The following is a 21,019-nucleotide window of genomic DNA, read 5'->3' as shown; positions in this document are numbered from 1 at the left end:
AATCTTGAAATCTAAGACCAGTGGTAACTGTTGTTATTTGATCTTATTAAATACAGAAAAATGACCTTAAAAGGCAATCCAGACAACCCACATTCTCTTCTTTCTGCCTTTCTAAGGGCTTCTCCTCAAATGCCAATCTATCTGAAATCAATTTAAATCAACAACCATTTGTAGAGTGCAAAATACTCTATCACCTACCAATATGGCATCCCTGATGAAGAAAATGGGGGTATTATTTCCAACCAGATCCCAGTTACCATCTTCTGTGTAAAATTTCACTGCGAACCCACGAGGGTCACGAACTGTGTCAGCTGAGCCCGATTCTCCAGCTATAACATTCAAATGGAAAAATGAGGCGTAAACCAAAGTACTTTGCAACCAATAAGCCTAAATTCATAAAGACACATCGGGATCTACTCTTTCCAATCCACTTCCTAGAAGTAAATGGTATTTAAGTACCTGTGTTATTATGCTTCTACTACCCACCAGCTCATGTGGTCTATAAGTCAAACAAAAGAATTAATTGAGAGGAATAAGAGAGTATATATAATAACAGCTGAGAGATTATCTATTTAACATAATAAGATAACTTTGTTCAAACAGGTAATTAAAATTTTAATTAAAATAAGGAAGAGAATAATTCTGAAGATTAAGGTAGTGAACAAAAAGAATGTGAGTTGTCAAAATGATGAGGTTAATATTAAGAAAATGAGTTCATTCTTATCCTTCATTTATTTTTGCATTTCAGAGTATTTTAAAAGTAAACAGAGACTGACACAGAAACAAAATTAATCATGGCTTGTGGTGTGTTGAGATGTAGTAAGATAGAATTCACACTAGCTATGTGACATGTGAAAAATCACTTAACGTCTCTGAAATGGAAATAATTGCACCCTGCAAAGGAGATCTACAGATTAGAGATAATATCTAGAAAGCACCAAACCATGGTTGGCATAGAGTTAACCCTCAGTAAAGGGCAACTCTTGTCGTGGTTATTGAATAAGATCCCCATTCTATACTTCCGTTAGCGGCAACCACTTATAAGAAATTTCTTTCCAAATATCACAGAATTGCAGCTCTGCATAAGTATGATTTCCTAAGACTTCAACAAACAGAAATGTAAGTAACTTCCCATATGTCTCCAAATATTTTTTCGACTATAAAACCTTGCTGTCATTTGGAGAAGTCCCTGTTTCCTATTTTCTAATAAGTTTTTCTTGAAATGAAGTTATAAATGTCCCAGATAAGGTATAGGCTGAATTAAGCATTACCAGTCACGCCAACAGACTGACTTACCAACGGTGGAGAATCGAACTGCAATGGGAGTTCTCTTTCCAATATGCTCAAACACACTTGCCTTGGAATATTTGGTAATGTCATGCGTGACCTCAAAGTAGCCAAAGGCTCCTAATGAGAAAGACACAGAAATCCTCACCGTGAGACCACTGCTCAGACCATCAGGCCCTTAATAGGCATTTGGGGGACAAGAGAAATCAATGGTTTGGCACCAGCCTTCTGGGAGCTTCCAACATGATGGGGGAAGGGGAAATGCCCAAACACAAAATTACAAGAGTGAAATGCAAAACCCTATTATATATCAGTCAGTGCTGAACTAAGCACCACACAGCTGAAGCCAAGAGGAAGAGATGAGTGAGGCTGAAAGTACTTAAGGTTGACCCAAGGACACAGGGCCTCAGAGGGGTCTCAGTCAGGCAGAGCCTAGAGAGAAAGAGAACAAGGACAAAAGAAAATACAGGGAAAGAAAGAATAGTTCCAACACTTAACAAGGAAACAAGGACGCCACAGAGCCAAGCAAACTGAACAGCACATCAAGTCATGATGGAAAAGACACACACAAGGCCGGGTGTGGTGGTTCACGCCTGTAATCCTAGCACTCTGGGAGGCCGAGGTGGGAGGATCACTCGAGGTCAGGAGTTCGAGACCAGCCTGAGCAAGACCAAGAGCGAGATCCCGCCTCTACTAAAAATAGAAAGAAATTATCTGGACAACTAAAAATATATATAGAAAAAATTAGCTGGGCATGGTGGCGCATGCCTGTAGTCCCAGCTACTCGGGAGGCTGAGGCAGTAGGATTGCTTGAGCCCAGGAGTCTGAGGTTGCTGTGAGCTAGGCTGACGACGCTATGGCACTCTAGGCTGGGCAACAGGGCGAGACTCTGTCTCAAAAAAAAGACACACGCAAAAAAACTGGAGAAGCTGGAAAGAAATATTATCCAAGGAGATTAAGAAATTCGGATATCCTAACTGGAAGTCCAAGTAAGCAAGCTAAGCGAAACATTTTCTTCTTTCCTATGGAGCTAAAAAATTGAGTTTTTAGCTTTCTTTTAAATACCACCCCCATCTTTTGTGTCCATTATAAAAACAATATAAAAGTTTCACAGAAGTTTTGGACAAAAGGGAAGGAAAAATCCCCACAAACCCACCACTCTAATACAACTATCCTCAATTTTGCACTTCATTCCAATATTTATCCTGTCAGTGCACCATTTAAACTTAGTTGCAATTACAGTGCACGTGTCTATGTCTGTATTTCTGTAGAGCAGCAAGTCCTTGAATAATGTTTTGTTCAACGTTACTTCATTATAACGTTCATGAGAACAAAAAATTGGTTCCTGGCTGGAGCCAATCTGTGTGCATTTTGCATGTTCTTTCCATGTCTGCATGGGCTTTTCTCCCAGTACTCCCACAACCCAAAGATGTGTACGTTAGGTTAACTGGCATGTCTAAATGGTCCCAGTCTCAGTGAGGGACAGTGTGTGTGTGAGTCCGCCCTTGGATGGAAAGGAGTCCTGGCCAGGGTTGGTTCCTGCCTTGCACCCTGAGCTGCTGGGATAGGCTCTGGTCACCCGTGACCCTGAACTAGAATAAGTGGGTAAATAATTACCTTACTTGTTTTTATTACTCTTTCTTAAATGTATGTAAAGCTCACATTTACCTCAATGTTTAATATAAGAAGTAGTTTGGTCTTTATTTAGAAGTTTGATGATGTTTTTGTGATCAAAAATATGGTTTAGAAATTTAACTCGTTTATCTCAATTAACCTATGACAAAACTGGTTTTGTTATATGTCATTTTGCTTAAAGGTACAGTTTCTAAGAACCTATCGACATCATTAGGTGTGAACTTACTGTATTTTTATTCCTTCACTCAACTGCATGATAGAAGAAATGGAAGATTATCATTTTTAAAATAAACTATTTTACATTTAATGTTCAATCCAAGGAAGTAACTATCATTTAATTACCAATTCCCCCACTGATGGACATTTTTCCTTTCTCCCAGAATGGAGATTTGGCATTTCTATTAAAGGTCCTCCAACCCTTTGGGAAGTGATTTTTGACCCAGGTGCTATGAAACGAGCCTTTTGCAATAAATGAACACCTGCTCACCTGCTCCTTTAGCATGCACGACTCTCTCGGGAATTCTCTCGCGGTCAAAGTGAGCCATTTCATCAGTGAAAACCACATCCTGAACGAGAAGGGGCCCACGAGGCCCTGCTGTGATAATGTTCAGTTTGTCTCCTATTGGGTTACCAGCCCCAGTGGTCAGGACATCAGGTTTCTATGTGAAGATAAAGGGAAAAACAGCGCAGAAGAGTCAGTACAATCAAACCCTTAATTTACAGTCACAGGGTACATTATTTTACAATATTTATGCCATCTGCCCAAACTCTTCCTAAATTTCCGGTGTCAAAGAAATACTACAATATGTGCCATTACCTAAAATTTACAGTCAGATCTCAGAAATCCTTGACAAATCTCAACACCAACCTGCTAAGAAACCTGCTCTGAAGAACAGAAAGACAGGTTGTAGCCTGACAGTTTGCTCAGCACCTGCTCTAGAGAGAGCCATTGAGCTCCACACAGGAAGCCCCCAGACAGAAAGGCCCCCAAGAGGGCCATATATGCTTAACAGTGAATGTCCAAACCAATATAGAGAAGACTGTTTCCAGAGAAGCTATGCGGGTTAATGCTTTACCCAGAGCTTACAAAAGCTCTGCTACTGCTGAGGGTGTTCAAGTGAGCCACCCTGCATAGTGCGTTCACTTCCCTCAAGCAGCATATGCCAGCTATTCACAACACCTCTTTTCAATAAAAAAACAAAAAGTCAATGGCTTTTATTGTCACTGAAAATAAACTGTTATTGGTAAGATGGATTATAGCATTAATGTTCTACAGATGTCAAATGTTTTTGAAATCGGATAGGTTATTTTACTACATTAAAGAACTAGTTTTAATACACCCAGTTCTCCAACGTCAATTGCATCAGAAGCCACTTAGCTGTCCTTCGTCTAGGGTGAGAGCCGCATTCTTTAAGCCCCACATAATCTTGGGCAGCTCTTGGCTTCATCCAGTTCCACGGTCATACAGGATTTTTAAACACAGACAACTGCCTCTGCAGTGTCTTCCTCTGGTCACTGGGGAATCAGGAGGCACGTGTGGGTGAAGCAAAGCTAAGCCACCTCCACGCTAGGAGAAGAACTCAATAGCGTCTATTGATGAAAGTCAACAGACCAACTTCGCTCACCAAGAAAAGCACTCTGCTTAGTATGTATTTCCACAAACCTGGAGTGCAGTATGTAACTTTTACTCCCCATGCACTTCTGTCCTGCATATTAAAATAAAGTTAACACCTGCCTCTTCTCTAGAAGGCGATGTGGTGGGGAGTGGGCACTTAAACTTTGAAAGTCCTGTGAGCTGTTTGAGGAAAGACACTGAATAAAAGAGAGCTTGGAATTTGCAAAATTAATAAACAAGACTCTCACACACACTGTAAATGCCCCTTGCCCACTAGAATGATGTTCTCATCAAAATGGGAAGAGGCCAACATGGCACCAGGCAGAAACTATGAGTGCCGGCACCAGAGGCTGGGTCTGACTTCCACCTCTGCCAATTACCAGCTATGTAGCTACTGGAAAGTTATTTTTGAGTCTCAATTTTTCATCTGCAAAATGGACAGAATAATAACTACCTCCTAGAGTTAATATGTGAATTAAAAGAGCTAAATGTATGCAAAATGCAGGCCACACATTAGGCACGTGTACACTGCCACTTCACTGGCTACAAGAACATGACCTGACAGCAGAAGCAGCAAAGCATTTTAGCTTTTATTTTTCTAGTAATCATGACAGATGCACACGCTTCCATCCACACTCCCTGGCTCTACCCACCTATATCCCCAAACCCATCTAGCAGAGCCCCTTCCAAACCATCAGAAACTTTAAGGGTCCAATCAATAGTTACCAGTCACACCCCTGTTTTGAAGATACACATGTTGCTAATACATGTGACCCTCTGCAGTTTTTTTTTAAGGTAGAAAATGAGTCAGAAAAAGAACGAACAAAATTGTACAACTTCCCCTTTAGTTTAAGCCTAAACCTTAGTTTCCAACATTGGCTGTACATTGGAATCACCTGGAGAGCTTTCTAAAGCATGCTGGTGCCTGGGTCATCCCCTAGAAATTTCTGGCATACGGAGTCTGGGTGAGGCCTGGGATATTTTTTAACTCCCTAGGTAATTCCAAAGTGAAGCCAGGATTGAGAACCACTAGACCTAGAGCTTTTGGATTATCCCAAATTAAAATAGTAAAAGAGTCAGAGCAAACTAATTCTGTCTACTCTTTAAAGGCTCTTTTCACCATATAAACAAGGCACTACATGAAGTCTTAAAAAAAAAAAGAGAGAGAAAGAAAAGTAAAGGGACATCCTATAAAGGAGAAGAGTAAGAGAGAGGATACCAAGAAGCTTAGTAAAAGGAAAGCTAAACAGGTGAGAGTGTCACATGCTTGCATCCCTTAGGGATACGGCAGAAGCAGAGGCAAGAAGCAGAGCAGCCGCATTTTAAACGACAGATAAATTAACCGCAGTGTGGGGATTGGAGGTGGGGACTGGGCCAGGCGCTTTAATAAAAAAAAAAAAAAAAAAAAAAAACACAATAAAAAAGACAAACAGACCCCAAAGACATGGAGCAGGGGAGGGCAGCACCATCCAGACAGCAGGGAGGACCGGGGCAGAGAGAGAAGGCAACTTGTCCCCTGCCCCCGAAACTCCACCAGCACGGGGGCTCCTGTGTGGGGCTTCGGGGCAGAGATGGCACAGCTGGTGGGCTGGGACACAGCTGGGACACTGCCACTGAGAAAGAGATGAGACCACATCACATTCCCTCCCGACAACCACCAGGTCAGGGTAATACGGTCCAGAACAAAAACCACGCCCAAAGGAGACAGGTACAGAGTAAGTTGGATGAATGAAGAAAGTACTGAAGCATGAGATAGTCTTGCCTGATGACACTCAATCACGGAATCTTAGAGTGGGAACGCTGGAGTTATGCCACCATCAACCCTCCCTCCCGCCCAGTGCAGGAATTGCTGCTAGAAATGACCCGTGGTGTTGTTAAGAAAGTAGTCAGAGATCGTAAATTGTCTCGGCAAGGCAAAATCTTTACTTCTGATCAGAAGGGTGCCCAGCGGCAGTCAGAGCAGCCAGCCAGCACACGGTATGGGGGGGAGGGCAGGGGTTTCACCTTTTATCTGTAATGGAGACCTATGGCTGTGTCTCATCCCATTGGCCGGGATTTTGACTGCACAATCTTGTTCTTACCCAGCTGGCTAAGGTGTGTTGTTAAAACACAAAGGAAGAGGAGGTAAGGGGGCTTAGTGTAGTAAATGTTTACAGCTGGCAGGCTAGTCAGGCATAGTAAGGTATGTGGAACTGTGTTATATCCTGACACTTTGGCAGAAAAGATTAAGCCAAGGTTATTTCTCCCTACATCCCCTCCACATCAATCCTGTTAAGAAATGAAACGTGGGTTTTGAAGTTACAAATGGAGCATTCAGAATCTGTTCCATTTCCCCACTCTGATAGATTGATTGTCCTAATTTATAACGGCTTTCCGCACACAAGCTCTGGTACGTGCAATTTTCCTTCAAAATGAGCATGGCAGGAGGTGGCGGGAACAACCAGAAAGGAAAAGGTCGCTGACTTCAGGGGGTGTTAGGGCAACATTACATAAGAGGAACTGACCTCAACTGAAAGATAACAGAAGGTGGAGTGGATGCTGCATATTTAAGATAAAAATACTTAATGCAGGCCGGGCATGGTGGCTCACGCCTGTAATCCTAGCACTCTGGGAGGCCGAGGAGGGTGGATCGCTCGAGGTCAGGAGTTCAAGACCAGCCTGAGCAAGAGCAAGACCCCGTCTCTACTAAAAAAATAGAAAGAAATTTTCTGGCCAACTAAAATATATATAGAAAAAATTAGCCGGGCATGATGGCACATGCCTGTAGTCCCAGCTACCCGGGAGGCTGAGGCAGTAGTATCGCTTAAGCCGAGGAGTCTGAGGTTGCTGGGAGCTAGGCTGACGCCACGATAGTCACTCTAGCCAGGCCAACACAGCGAGACTCTGTCTCAAAAAAAAAAAAAAAAAAAAAATACTTAATGCAATGAAGATTTGCTAAATAAAGAGAGGGTGGGGCTGGGGAAAGGACCACACACGTGATCTCATGTAAGCCTCCCAATAATCCAGTGAGATCAACATTATTAATCCCATTTAATGGGTGATGCTATACGCTCAGAGAACTTAAGTACCTTATCCAGATCTCAGTGTAGTGGCACAGGCTTACCTGTTACATACAACAAGCATGGATGAGCAAAGGGATTTCCTCCAACTTGCAATTATTGTTTGCATATCAATTGAAAAATCACGTTAGAACCAGAATTTTCTAAAGATAGAAAAGCTTTTCTGTGGCTGGACAATTTTAGGAGCTCTCTCTTGGGAAAAGCAGCATTTGTAGCTGTTAAACGTTTACATCTTCCTGGCTGCTAGTTATCCATGACACCTGACACCTGTACATGCCTCTCCTGGAGCACACTCCCTACCCTGCCCACGCCACCCCTCAGATAAGGCTAAGGGCATCTTTTTGTGCCACATAGAACAAACTTATTAGAATTACCTGTTTATTTCACTGTTGTCCTCTGTAGACTGTGTACTCCTTTTACATCTCTATCCCTGATACCCTAACACGATGCTCAGTACATAACAAATGTGTGTGGACTCAACATGTAAATAAACTAAACTTATGGGCCAATATGAATGGCCAAGAAAGATTCTTTCCAAGCAGGCGGAGGAAGCAGCAACAGCCTACCCCTCTTCCTGCATCTCCCCTCCAAAAAATACCAGGGAAATCTTTTAATTCACAACTTCAAATTCTGAGCAAACACCTTTAGACAAACTTGTTATGAAAACTGCTGCAGAAATTGGCTTGGCTAAAAACCGGCACTATGATTAGAAGTAGGAACTTCAAGTAAAATTCCATTTGGACTTTGTTATTTTTATAGGCTTCTTTTGGCCAGAGCTAATACATAGGTTAAGAAATTTTCCTGGGGTTGGCTTTCTCTGGTGAAATAGTTTATCAACATGGTTTCCACTTATTAGTACCCTTCTGAAAACTATAAACTCTGGTTTATAAGCTGAGACTTCATCACGGGATGCACTTATATATCTTGTAAACAGACTTCATCATGGTTAAGCCAACAGGTGCCTCAGTTACAAGTCAACATGAGTCAGATATTCATCCTACTTTACATATTGCCTAAATTATCCTATACAAGCCACCTAAGCTGCTCGATAAATGAGGCACTAAATAAAATATTAAATAATATATCAGGGAAAAAGGGAAATCCAATAAGGGTAAGAGAAAGAAAAAAATGAAACCATTTTCTTGATAAAGAACACAGACAGTTACTGCTGGTGCTAAACAAAGTATAATGAAAGACATCTCAGCAGCATAATAACTGCTACGTGATCCGCAACCTCTGTGGCCTTAGGCTACCAACAATGCACAGAGCAAGGCAGAGGATAATACATCTAATAGGCAAGCAAAGAATTGCCTAGACTTGGTGTTTAAGTCCATGGGGGTCTGAGAGAAAATAAAAAATGCTTCTAAGAACCCCAGGGAATAGAACTAATGGGTAGTTTTTTTGTTTTGTTTTGTTTTGTTTTTGAGATACAGTCTTGCTCTGTTGCCGGGGCTAAAGTGCCGTGGCATCAGCCTAGCTCACAGCAACCTCAGACTCCAGGGCTCAAGCAATCCTTCTGCCTCAGCCTCCCGAGTAGCTGGGACTACAGGCATGTGCCACCATGCCCGGCTAATTTTTTCTACATAGATTTTTAGTTGTCTGGCTAATTTCTTTCTGTTTTTAGTAGAGACGGGGTCTCGCTCTTGCTCGGGCTGGTCTCGAACTCCTGACCTCGAGCGATCCTCCCGCCTCGGCCTCCCAGAGTGCTAGGATTACAGGCATGAGCCACGGTGCCCAGCCTAGTTGGTAGTTTTAATTTCAGAAAAAATAAAGTAAAAGTTGCCTTTTACAAGGAAGATAACAAATGTCAGACTTTAAGGTCACATGGATGGACCTCTAAGCACAGAATGACTGAATACAGCTCTTCCCTTATCTAAATGAGAAATGTTTTTCAAGCAAGGCTATGTCGTATTATTTTGTACAAAAGTAAACACGTCACAAGAGCTGCTAATATTTTTTCCTCTCTTCTTGGTGAACTGCCAAGTCACTGGCTTTGCTCCTTAAATGTTTCCAGCCAGAAATGTCAAAACACTACTACTGGCTTTCAATAATTAGCAAGCATTTAGAATAATCCTATTGAAAATAAAACCTTTAAAATACACAGAATAATCGGTATTGCAAAAGAGGTTTTTCTGTCTTGAAACTGCCTTAAGTCAGTCTGGTAACACTCGGACCTGGCCTAGTCCTTCAACCTTTCAAAAAACCAAGGAATAAAAGGAAGGGTTTGGAAAGACAGGCTCAAAAAATGAAGGAAAACTGACCCACAAATGTAAAAGTTTCATTTACTCTGTATTAGAAGCCGCAGTAGTCATCATACGTAGAGAGAAAATTAAGGACAAAAAATGAGAAAATAAATGAAATATTTGTTTATTTTACATTTTGCAATTAGCCTCTCTTACTTGGAGAGAAATTATGGAGTGGTACATATATCGGCTAAAAAATAGAAGTGAAAGCTTAGGAATTTCTATTTCATCTTTCATAATGTCTCTCCCACATCAGAGACTTATTAAACCTAAGTATCCCAAAGGAAGACCCAGGGCATTCTAAGCTGTGAGCAGCAAAGTTCCTATTTAAGTTCTATTCAAAGTGACTGGCAATACCTGTAGAACCACCTCCTTCCTGCCAATGTACTTTAAGAGAAAGACATAAGGATTTTTAAGTGAATCCAAGTCATACCTATCACTATCACATGGGACTGAATGGTCACTTATTAAAGCTTACAAAACTCCCAATTCACTTGTCAGCAACAAAATTTGACCACAAGGAGAGACGCCCAATAAATTGCTTTCACATTGGTTGGCACTCTGGTTCCAAAGGAGGATACACCCAGCTGGCACTCTGCATCTGGTTCTTGAGGGTGGAGACAAAGAGTGCCCTCCTACGGTAGTTCCAAAATGTAAAGCTCTCCCAGTCAAAGATCAAAGATCAAAACTAATTGGGGAGTGGAAGGGAAGATACTAATACAGAGCTGCCTACTTATATAAAAGGATTTACCAAGCAAGAGATATTAAAAAAAGATATATAAAAATACCATCTGTTGCTTTCATAATCTTCTAACAGAGAGAATATTTTAATATCAGAAAGTAAAGAGGACATATTCTTTAAAAAGAGATCTTGTCTGCCCATCACCACTTCACAAGAAAATGGCTGGATAGATTTTCATCAAATGTGGAATATATGTTTTGGATAATGTGGTGGAGTCAGCTGTCTGGACACAGAGGTAGACTACATTTCCCAGCTTCCCTTACAGTTAGTTGTGGCCTGTAACAGAGTTCTCAGAATGTAAGTGGAAGTGACCTTGGCCCCTAAACCTCCCACATACCTAGACACCCCTCTTCATGCTTTTAACCTTTGTGTGGCTGGATGGCGATGCCCAGAGCAACCTTGAAAGCCATGAGTTGACCAAGGGGGGACCTCCTTCAGCCTGGTGCCTTCAATAATGGTGGGGAGCAGAGTACCCACCCGCCCCCTTCAAACTCCAACCAATTTGGGCCATGATGTAAGAGAGACATAATTTAAAATATGTTTACACCATTATACATGTTGGCATCTATTACAACAGCAGTTTGCTCACACATGATTTCACTTAAAATATGGGCTATGAATCAATAAGAAAAAGATAAACAACCCAATTTTTAAAAGGACAAAAGATTTGAAGACACTTCAGAGAAACACATAGTCAATAAGCATGTGAAAAAATGCTCAGCATCATTAATAATCAGAGTAATGCAAACTAAAACCACAACAGAAACCACTTCATACCCACCAGCTAAAATTAAGACTTACAACACACCATAGGACGTGGAGCAACTGGAACTCTTGATTAAGTATAAAATGGTACAAGCACTTTGGAAAAAGGCTTAGCAGTTTCTTATAAAACACTCACATATTATGACCCAACAAATCCATTCCTAGGTATTTTCTAAGAGAAATGAAAGCATACATGCACAAAAAGACTTGTATAATTAGCACAGAAGCTTTATTCATAATAGCAAAAAACTGGAAATAGCTCAGGTGTCCAGCAACAGAATAACCAAATGGTGGTATAATCATACAATGGAATACTACTCAGCAACAAAAAGAACAAATTACTGATACATGAAACAACTTGAATGCATCTTAAAAGATGTTTGCTAAATGAAAGAAGTCTTACACAAAAAAAGGTACATGAATCAATGGTTCAAAATAATTGCAAAACAGTGGCTGCCTGGGGCAAGATTGCAGGGATTACTGGGAATGACCAGGAAATAGCATGAAGGAGCTTTCCAGGCCAATGATAATCTTCCATATCTTTTGATAAGACTTTAGGAATCACAGTTGTAAATATTTATCAAACCTCATGGAATGATACATTTAATATTTACTCATTTCATTGTATATAAATACTATCTTAAAAACATAAACACAGGGCCGGGCGTGGTAGCTCATGCCTGTAATCCTAGCACTCTGGAATGCCAAGGCGGGTGGATTGGTTGAGCTCAGGAGTTCGAGATCAGCCCGATCAAGAGTGAGACCCCATCTCTACTAAAAATAGAAAGAAATTAGCTGGACAACTAAAAATATAGAAAAAATTAGCCAGGCATGGTGGCGCATGGCTGTAGTCCCAGCTACTCGGGAGGCTGAGACAGAAGGATCGCTTAAGCCCAGGAGTTTGAGGTTGCTGTGAGCTAGGCTGACGCCACGGCACTGTAGCCCGGGCAACAGAGCGAGATTCTGTCTCAAAAATAAATAAATAAATAAAAATAAACAAACTAACATCGGTTGATTTGCATACTCAATGTTTAGGGGTAAAGTATACTGGTATCTACAACTTATTCTAAAATGTGCTTTAAAAATTAATGGATTATTGGACATATGAAGGGATGGGCAGATGGAATAACGTGTAATAAAAAGATACATAGCAAAATGCTAATTGTACAATCTAGATGGTAGATCTATGTATATACACTGCACTAGTCTTTCAACTTTTCTGAATGTTTGAAATTTTTCATAATAAAGTATTTGAAAATGGCATAGGCTATGAGGCATACGCACAATTTCTTTTGGAGGGTCCTGGAGGGGTCATCTCAAAGAAGCAAGCAGTTTTCACTCAGAGGAGGTAAAATTGAGGAACAAGACATCAATGTGACTGCCAAACAGGACAATGTACACAGTGCACTGAGATGCCATGGACAAAAGGAGATAGCACTATTCCAACTGTAAGTCCTCCAGCATGCTTTGTGAGTGAACTGTTTTTCACATGGGCAACTAGGTTAAGTCAATCAACAGCAGGGACTTAATGATACAAGAGTTCATGATTCTCCCAAAGAAGAAAGAAGCAAGCTAGTCTCGGAACAAAGGGAAGTCCTTTAAAAATGAATATATTTTGTTTTATGAAAATCTCACTACATTGTCTACATTTTTCTCAATTCACCAAGTATTCATGAAAACTCCAGTGTGAACCAGATTTAGCAATGGTATGGAAACAGTCCTGGCCCCATGAAGCTGAGTTTTGTTTTTGTTTTTGTTTTTTGAGACAGAGTCTCGCTCTGTTGCCCAGGCTAGAGTGCCGTGGCATCAGCCTAGCTCACAGCAACCTCCAACTCCTGGGCTCAAGTGATCCCACTATCTCAGCCTCCCAAGTAGCTGGGACTACAGGCATGCACCACCATACCCGGTTAATTTTTTCTATATATATTTTTTAGTTGTCCAGCTAATTTCTTTCTATTTTTTTAGTAGAGAAGGGGGTCTTGCTGTTGCTCAGGCTGATCTCAAACTCCTAGCTTAAATGATCCACCTTACTCGGCCTCCCAGAGTGCTAGGATTACAGGCGTGAGCCACCGCACCCGGCCTGAAGCTGAGTTCTAATCTTGAGTCTGCCACTAACAGGTTGTATATCCTTGATAAAGACTCTAAGTCTCTTTAGTTCACTTTAAGAATTCCTGAAAACTTGAACTGTCCTAGTGGTATATAACAAAGGACAGCGCCAACAGGAGAGATTGTCCAGACCCTTAGAAGAGAATGGCAGCCTTCCCCCAAACAGGGAACCATTAAAGCAATCCATGAGCACTTAGCATTGCTAACACACTAGTTTAAGAACACTAACAGGATTTTGAGAAAGAGCCCTATGCAGGATGAGGAAAGGGAAGGCTCCAGTCCTCTCTCTGCCATTAACCAGCAGCCATGGGAACTGGGCAAGTCTTCAGCTGGGCCAATCTGCCAAAAGACTCAGTCCAGATGCGGTCTCATCCAGTCCAACCTCCTCATAGATGCCCTCTGAGACTCTGTACCCCTAAGGACAGGACAGGCATGCCTCCCCACCACCACTGAGCTACAATCCTGCTCCTCTTTAAAGTTCCTATGCAGATGTTAACTGCTTTCTCCAGCCAAACTGGTAACTCCCTTTACGCTCTACAGATAACCTCTACTAGAGCCCTCACCACGCTGGGGGGTAATTACCTGTTTCTGCATCTTATCTCCCACAAGAGACTCTGAGCTTCTCAAGGGTGTTGTTCTTGCCTCATTGGAATGTGTACACCGTGTCCCAGCACAGTAACACATGCAGACACTCAACGAATATGTGTGAATAAACGCATTAATTAATCCCTAATGTCACTCCCAGCTCTAAAACTCCAGGCTTTATGTTTTTAAGTGCCAGTGAAATAACGGATGTAAAAATTCCTTTATTTAGCTGGCTTAATGCTGTGCGTACTACGTTCCACTCACCGTGTCCGGCCGGTGCTGGTGACATCAAGATGATAAAACACGGTCCCTGCCCCCTTGGCACCCCGCAAAATGAATGCGTGTAGATGTTGTTTTACAAAGATCAAAGCTAGAGCCTGCTTCCACTTCCCCCCTCACTTCCTTTCTTGCAGCTGTAGCTCTCTGCCTCTTTCCAAGCTGTGACCTCTGTCCCAGCTGGCAAAAGTGCAAAATTCGGAGCCAACCACCCGCGCCCCGTGGGCGGCAAATCCTGCAGGCCGCAGCCCCCGCCCCAGACCCCTCGCCCCTCTCCCGCGAGCGTGACAGCCCACGTGCACCAAGGCAGCCCCGTCCCCGCCCGGGAGCAGCGGAGCAGCCCCTCGGAGCGCAGCCGCGCCGGGGAGCGGGGCCGTTACTCTCCGACCACCCACTTTCGCGCGGGCCCTCGGTGGCTCGGAGAGCGCGGGGTGTACCTGCCCGTTCCGCTGCTCCTTCCAGTGGCTCATCTGGTTGCTGGCGGGGTCCCGGCTGTCCTCCATGGTGTCCGACTGGCGTGGAACAGCGTCGCAGGCAGCCTCGGCAGCAGCGTCTCCTCCCTCGGCAGACAGACGCGTCTCTGCCCCGCGGCTGAAGCGGGCGACTTCAGGCTCCGCCAATCAGCACCGCCCCCGGCCCGCCCCCTCGGGAGGGCCGCCTCCTGATTGGCTGCCCAGCCGTAGGCGGGATGGGATTGGAAGCCCAACGGGCGACGAGCGGGGACTCCCCGAGGTTAGGCGGGACCGGAGGACGCGGAGAGTCTGGGGAGTGGAAAGGAGGGGAGCCGCGGCGACGCGGTAGGTGGCGAGTCCCGCCCTCGGGCCCCAAAAGCCCAGGTTACCGAACCCCGGGTGGGCCTCTGGTTATCAGCATGCCTCGGACTGGCCTGGCACCCGGCGACTGATGGCCTGCCAGTCTCGCCAAGGCATGCCTAGAGTCGACCCTGCTGGGCGGGGCTTTGAACTTTGTAACTGTGCTGTCTCCGCTCTTAAAAAGTCAGAAATCCTGGGTTGAATTCCTCTGTGCAAAATTAAGTTTTGTCATAGCCTAATATAAGTGTTGTTTGCAACTGAAGGACGGATACTTTTCTTCTTCTCTCTTAACTCTTCTTAACTTATTTATGGGTTATCTCTTACTAGACTAGTATACTAATTATTTAATATAAAAACACTCTGAAACTTTATCTCAGTGCAGATGGGTGTTGATTTCCTCCTTCACTAGAGAAAAACAACTTAGAGGGATTGGCTTGTGATTGGAAAAATGTATTCAACTCTGCTCCACTGTGCCAAATTGGCTTCTTTAAAAACTGCAATAGTGCTCGCTTCAGCAGCACATATACTAAAATTGGAACGATACAGAGAGGATTAGCATGGCCCCTGCGCAAGGATGACATGCAAATTCGTGAAGCGTTAATAAAAAAATAAAAATAAATTAAATAAATTTAAAAAAAACTGCAATAATATGCTTCCCTATATTTTACTCCCAGACAAGAATTTTGAAAAACTCTGTCTTTAAGAAGCTATACTGAAGAGTAAAATACTTAGTAATATTTGTAAACTTGAGCAAAATATTTATTAAGTTACTGACTAGTTTTGATTGATTTCTCCCCTTAAAGTACTAGGATTTATCTTTAAACACCTTGAGATATAGATATATAGATATGTAAATACTATATACTATCATCTTCAGATTTTAAGTTTGATTTTTTTTTCCAATAGGACTACATATAATGAGTGGATATGTGATAGTGGAAATTTCAAGTGTTGTTCTTGATTTTACAAAAGTGTGATAACAAGAGTCTTGGGCATAGGCTGGGCGCAGTGGCTCATGCCTGTAATCCTAGCACTCTGGGAGGCCAAGGCGGGAGGATCGCTCAAGGTCAGGAGTTCGAGACCAGCCTGAGCAAGAGCAAGACCCCCATCTCTACTAAAAATAGAAAGAAATTATCTGAACAACTAAAAATATATATAGAAAAAATTAGCCGGGCATGGTGGCACATGCCTGTAGTCCCAGCTACTCGGCGGGAGGCTGAGGCAGAAGGATCGCTTGAGTCCAGTAGTTTGAGGTTGCTGTGAGCTGGGCTGACGCTCCGGCACCCTAACCCGGGCAACAGAGTGAGACTGTGCCTCAGGAAAAAAAAAAAAAGACTCTTGGACATAAAAGTTTAATTCTTGCAGTTCATTGGAAAAGCAGCCCGCAAATTGATCTTTAGTACCTTATTCCTTTCCTATATCACACGTAACACAATTGTAAAGATGCTGTTAGGTGTGTGATTTGTTTAATGTCTTCTGCTACTCACCCCATCTATACTGCCACTAGACTATAAACCCTTTAGGGTAGGGACCCCACATCTAGAATTTATTGAGCACTTAATATGTGCCAGGGATTATTCTAAGCTTTTGTGTGTATTTGCTTAGTTAACCCTCCCAACAACCCTATAAATTAGATACTAATGTTATTCCCATTTTACAGATTAGGGAAACTCAGGCATAAGGAGGTTAAATAAATAATTTGCCCAAAGTTACACAATTATTAAGGGATAGAGTCAGGATTCTAGCCCTTTCTGTTCATCTTCAGAGCCCATGGTTTGTTGAATAAATGAATGTTGATGGAATCAGACAAATCATTTTCTTCATTAACTAAGATAAGTATCAACAAAATCAATTTTTAAAAGACCTGGAGTCTTTGACTTTTGTTTTATTTTTTTTTTTGGCAGAGTCTCACTCTGTTGCCCAGGCTAGAGTGCCATGGCATCAGCCTAGCTCACATCAACCTCAAACTCCTGGGCTCAAGCAATCCTTCTGCCTCAGCCTCCCAAGTAGCTGGGACTACAGGCATGCACCACCATGGGTGGCTAATTTTTTGTATATATTTTAGTTGTTAGAGTAACTTCTTTCTATTATTTAGTAGAGACGGGGGTCTCGCTCTTGCTCAGGCTGGTCTCGAACTCCTGAGCTCAAACAATCCGCCTGCCTCGGCCTCCCAGAGTGCTAGGATTACAGGTGTGAGCCACCGGCCTGGCCTCCTTTGTTCTTTATATATACATTGTCCTGTGGTTGGTTGGTTTGTTTTCTTTCTTTCTTTTTTCTGTCTTTGTTTACTGTTGGTTTGGATTCCTAAGGAATTATTTCCAGAGAAAGAGAAATGGAGAAACAAGACTGGTTTCTGATCTTATCGTATCTTGTATTTTAAAAGAAGGTATGTGCTAACAAGTAATGACAATGAATTTATATTGCTATATAGGTAGAAATTTTATTCATTGGCTTTATGACTATAATTTAATTACAGTTTAAATGAAACACTTCTAAAACTCAGCCCTTATTTTAAAATACTCAAAACCAAATCTAACTCCTAAAGGTAATTCTAAGTGATACATTTGGTAAACAAATTCTGTCCCAGGTTTTAACATTTTAGTCATATAAACTCATGAGTATTTTTGCTGGTATTGAATAAAATTGTTATTTAGAAAATGCTGTCTCTGTTCAGAACCCAAAGAAATAAAATGTACTGGCATGTGTCATAATGTTATTAATCCTGATATCACCAAATCTAAAACCAAGCTTACAAAGTAGGCCATATAATAAATGTTCAAGAGAAAGGGTTGGGCAGTCAAGTAGGGATCTTTAAAGACAAAGTTCCTTTCATTAGTATTGCAAGAAAAGAATGGAAAGGATGAACTATAGGTCTGGTGGAGTGGCAGGTGTATAACGCAGGAGGAGTAACAAAAAAACCAACGTAATTATTATATTCTGTTTCCACTCCCTGAGAGGCTGAGAATGTTCTACATATTTCAGTTCAGTTCTCTTCACGGTGCCCTTGTGAGGCAAATTCAGAGGTAGGCAGAGGGGAGAAAGAAGACAGTAAGAGAAAGGATGAGTTCTAATTCAGAATCAGCCGTTGTCCAACCCATGGAGGAGCAGGAGAAAAAATTTAAAAAAAGAAGAAATAAAAAAAAAAGAAAATAATCAGCTGTTGGCTTTGAGGGAAGGGGGTGAACATCACCACGGCCCCGTGACTCCAGCCTGCTGTGGACCGGCTTTGAACAGGCAAGAGGAGGTGGAATCTGCAAAATATTTTTTCTATAGCTGCACAATTTGCAAAGGGCTGTTCCTTTATTTACACATTCCTTTACTGGAATTTACATTGACATTTAAAATTTTTCCTACAACAGCAGTACAGTGACAGCCTTCCTCTGTATTTGTATTTATTTCTTTAGGATCCATTTTCAGAAGTACTTTTTGGTTCAAATCATTTGAACATGTAAGGCTCTTGTGACATATTGTCAATTGTTTTCTGCAATATTTAAGACAATTTACACTCTCACTGGCTCTGAGAGTGTGGATTGGAAATAAATTTTTTTTTTTTTTTTTGAGACAGAGTCTCACTCTGTTGCCCAGGGTAGAGTGCCGTGACGTCAGCCTAGCTCACAGCAACCTCAAACTCCTGGGCTCAAGCAATCCTCCTGCCTCAGCCTCCCGAGTAGCTGGGCCTACAGGCATGTGCCACCATACCCGGCTAATTTTTTTCTATATATATTTTAGTTGGCCAGATAATTTCATTCTATTTTTTAGTAGAGATGGGGTCTCGCTCTTGTTCAGGCTGGTCTTGAACTCCTGACCTCAAGCGATCCACCCACCTAGGCCTCCCAGAGTGCTAGGATTCCAGGCGTGAGCCACCGCGCTGGGCCTGGAAATAAAATTTTAAAGAAAGGTGAGTAGCTGGATTCTAGATGTTTATAAACTACATGTTGTATTAGATTCTTCAGAATGGAGAACACCTCTCATGTTATGTTCAGCCATTACTACTACACCACAGGATTCATTCATCCAATCTATTGAATGTCTGCTGTGTCCTAGGTCCTCTGCCTGCTAGGCTCTGACAGTACAGCAGTGATGGAGGTAGACAGAGGCAAATAATGAGGCACATATGAGCACACTGAGGTGCAGAGAGGTTAAGTAACCTCCCAAAGTCACACTAGCTAGTTAGTGATGGGGTCAGGATTCATACCAGGCAGTGTGGCTCCGTAGATGATATCTCCACTCCTATATTGTTCTGCCTGCAATAAACTGGGCAGGAATGCAGGAAGATCTGGGGTGAGTGTTCCACATTCTTAAAATATAACTAAAGCATTGTACCATCTCCTGCTCACCAGAAGACCTAGCATTATGGGATCCATACTGATGTAAACCAATTGTGAAATCTATGTTTTGCACCCATATAATTGAGACTGCAAGAAAATGACATTCCATGCTGTCTTTGAAAGAAATAAAGGGAAGTGATTATGGATTTGCGATGCAAGAGCATTGCAAGCTAGAGAGCCACAGTACTGAGGCACAGCCAAAGGCAGGGAGAAGAGGCCTGGGGAAGGGGCAGTTTGCAGAGCAGTAAGGATGAAGGGGGAGGAGGAAGACCCACAGCCACTTCTTTTCCCTGATAGCAAAGGGCAGGCAGAGACTCAGACTTCTAAGGGAGTAGGAGGAATATACCCTGGGAAAACATGTCCATTCAAAGACTCAGTTTCCACCAGCCAAGAGGATCCATTGGCCTGTATTATCACTTACATGCAGCTCCTGCCAAGGGCACGTGGACGTAAACAGATTCTATTCTGAGGCATTGTGACACGAAGCAAAATTCTCCCTATTGTGCCGAGTGTCAAAAGCAATTGCTCCATGCAATCTGAAGTCAAAGATCTATTTACTTTCTTAAAGTTTAAAATCTTAAGAATACAACATAAAACATATACATTATATGCTTACCGTCTAGCTTACTTTCTGCCACCGTTCAAAATGTGCCCAAATTATCCCTCCTAGCCTTCCGGATTTTGTTTTGTTTTGTTCTGTTTTTTGTCCCTTGCCCTATCTTTCTCTCATTATTTGATTTAGCAAGCACTAGCTTAATTCTCTGAAACTTTGCACTGGGATTACATTCCTCCTAATCCCATCCCCATCCAGTATTCTAAAGATCAGTGAATAACAATCTCTGTTACTTTCTCCTGCCTAGCTGGCCCCAGACATACAAAACAACTTACCTGATGGATCAATTATGGAAGATTCAATATTAGAAATTGTAAAGACCCTTTAAACTCTGCCACCTCAAAGGAAAGCAGAAGCCACATGGCTCTGCCTGTGAGCCTGTGGTTTACCATGTTACCTTCTCAGGAAGAACTTCTATAACTTCCTCATTTAATCTCACAGTCTCCTCTGACATTTCCTGCCATGCCTTCCCTGCTTTGTATTTTCTCCATGACACTTCTCACCTTCTAACGTACTATCTAACCGACTTCACTGGTTTATTGCATATTTCCCTCTACTAGAATAAAAGCTCCTTAAGGATTGGTGGGTTTCTTCTGCTTCATCTCAGCACCTGGAAGGAAGAGTTTTCTGGCACTCAGTAGGTGTTCAACCAACAGTAGTAATGAATGAAAGGATTCACTAACATCAGGATAAATCATATTACAAATAAGCAGAGTAGGTGACATTTGGCCTTTAGGGATTCAAGAGAGAATTTGATCAGATCCCTTGCTCAAATATAAGATACACCCCCTTCATTTCATTTTTAAATATATTTTCCTGGCCGGGCATGGTGGCTCACGCCTGTAATCCTAGCACTCTGGGAGGCTGAGGTGGGAAGATTGCTTGAGCTCAAGCGTTTGAGATCAGCCTGAGCAAGAGCGAGACCCCCTCTATACCAAAAATAGAAAAAATTA

General features: G+C 42.2%; 1 protein-coding gene and 1 non-coding gene across 2 annotated transcripts in view; one reads left to right on the top strand and one right to left on the bottom strand.

Annotated features, from left to right (window-relative positions):
• CAT (catalase) overlaps positions 1 to 14,907 on the bottom strand; it is a 36,931-nt gene extending 22,024 nt beyond the window's left edge. The window contains exons 1-4 of the mRNA XM_045557783.1: positions 14,751 to 14,907; positions 3,410 to 3,581; positions 1,297 to 1,407; positions 199 to 329 (exon numbers count right to left, since the gene is read on the bottom strand). Coding sequence (XP_045413739.1) covers positions 199 to 329; positions 1,297 to 1,407; positions 3,410 to 3,581; positions 14,751 to 14,816 — 480 coding nt within the window. The 5' untranslated portion in view covers positions 14,817 to 14,907. The remainder of the gene's footprint in view (positions 1 to 198; positions 330 to 1,296; positions 1,408 to 3,409; positions 3,582 to 14,750) is intronic.
• Positions 14,908 to 15,627: 720 nt separating this feature from the next.
• On the top strand, positions 15,628 to 15,734 carry LOC123643052. The gene has a single exon (XR_006736628.1). It is a non-coding gene; the product is annotated as a U6 spliceosomal RNA (small nuclear RNA).
• The last annotated feature ends 5,285 nt before the right edge of the window (positions 15,735 to 21,019 follow it).

The sequence above is a fragment of the Lemur catta genome, chromosome 7, assembly GCF_020740605.2.
Source record: "Lemur catta isolate mLemCat1 chromosome 7, mLemCat1.pri, whole genome shotgun sequence".
NCBI classification, from domain to species: Eukaryota; Metazoa; Chordata; class Mammalia; order Primates; family Lemuridae; genus Lemur; species Lemur catta.
This window is presented reverse-complemented; position numbering and strand designations above follow the sequence as displayed.